Here is a 1,192-nt window from a genome sequence, read left to right on the forward strand (position 1 = left end):
TTAATGTGTTAGACATCCTCATCTTGTGCTTTCCATCAGAGAAAATGTCGGCTCACTGTTAAGTTATATATATGCGTGCAGTGGGAAAAATACACCAGTGTTCCTAGGGGCGTTAAACCCATACATTTATATTGAACTTTCTAAATATTAACAACCATCTACAATGGTTTACAATCGTTAATAGTTTTTTATGGGTAGTTGGCGGGTGCTCTGGTCTTGTTTGCTCCTTATTTCTTCCCTATTAAACATAATCTGTCGTCCCTTATCTCCCCGCCTTCTTTTTTCGTGTTTGTTACTTCATTGTAACACGTCTAATCTTCGGCATTTATATGACGTAAGTGTGTTGCAAGTGTCATAAAATTCTTACTTACTTGAAAATAAATAAATAAATAAATTAAACAAACCGATACGTAAATAAATAAATACATAAATACACAAATACATTAGTACATAAATAAAATAAAGAAAGTATAAGTGAATGAATGACTGAATAAATAAATACATAAATAAATACACGCATACATAAATAAACTGATACAAAAATAAATAAATAAATTCCTGAATAAATAAATAAATAAACAAACAAATAAATATAAATACACCAATAAATAAACAAATAAACCAATGCAAATTTGCGGTGTCCTCAGATGACCCTGACGGCAGCGATGTGGCCAACGAGGTGGGCAACATGGGGAACGACATCCCTGACCCCCGCTCCTGCTATGACCGACAGCTCAGCGAGCACAACCGACGCAAGCAGTGGACGCTTAACTACCAGGAGGCGGCTATATATCTGGAGGTCTGCTCTGTCTTCTTCGTTCTCTGTGTGTGTATTGTGTGTGTGTGTGTGTGTGTGTGTGTGTGTCTGTACTATGTGTATGTGTGTGTGTCTGTACTATGTAAGTGTGTGTGTGCGTGCATATGTGTGTCTCTCTGTCTGTCTGTCTGTCTCTCTCTCTGACTGTGTCTCTGTGTGTCTGTCTGTGTGTCGGTCTATCTGTGTGTCTGCCTGTCTTTCTGTATATCTGTCTCTGTCTGTCTGTCTGTCTGTCTGTATGTCTGTCTGTCATCTGTCTGTCTGCCTGTCTCCGCCCCCCCCACGTAAACTGCAATTTAAATGGGAAAAAAGACTCTACAACGACGGACACGACGCGAACAGAATCCAAAAGTGTATAAAAGTGTTCGTATTCCT

The 1,192-nt window shown here is 38.8% G+C and overlaps 1 protein-coding gene across 1 annotated transcript in view; it reads left to right on the plus strand.

The window, feature by feature from the left end:
* LOC101854539 (two pore calcium channel protein 1) overlaps nucleotides 1-1,192 on the plus strand; it is a 66,565-nt gene that overhangs the window by 19,726 nt on the left and 45,647 nt on the right. Inside the window, exon 2 of the mRNA XM_005089163.3 lies at nucleotides 648-799. Coding sequence (XP_005089220.2) covers nucleotides 689-799 — 111 coding nt within the window. The 5' untranslated portion in view covers nucleotides 648-688. The remainder of the gene's footprint in view (nucleotides 1-647; nucleotides 800-1,192) is intronic.

This window comes from Aplysia californica, unplaced genomic scaffold (assembly GCF_000002075.1).
Source record: "Aplysia californica isolate F4 #8 unplaced genomic scaffold, AplCal3.0 scaffold00003, whole genome shotgun sequence".
NCBI classification, from domain to species: domain Eukaryota; kingdom Metazoa; phylum Mollusca; class Gastropoda; order Aplysiida; family Aplysiidae; genus Aplysia; species Aplysia californica.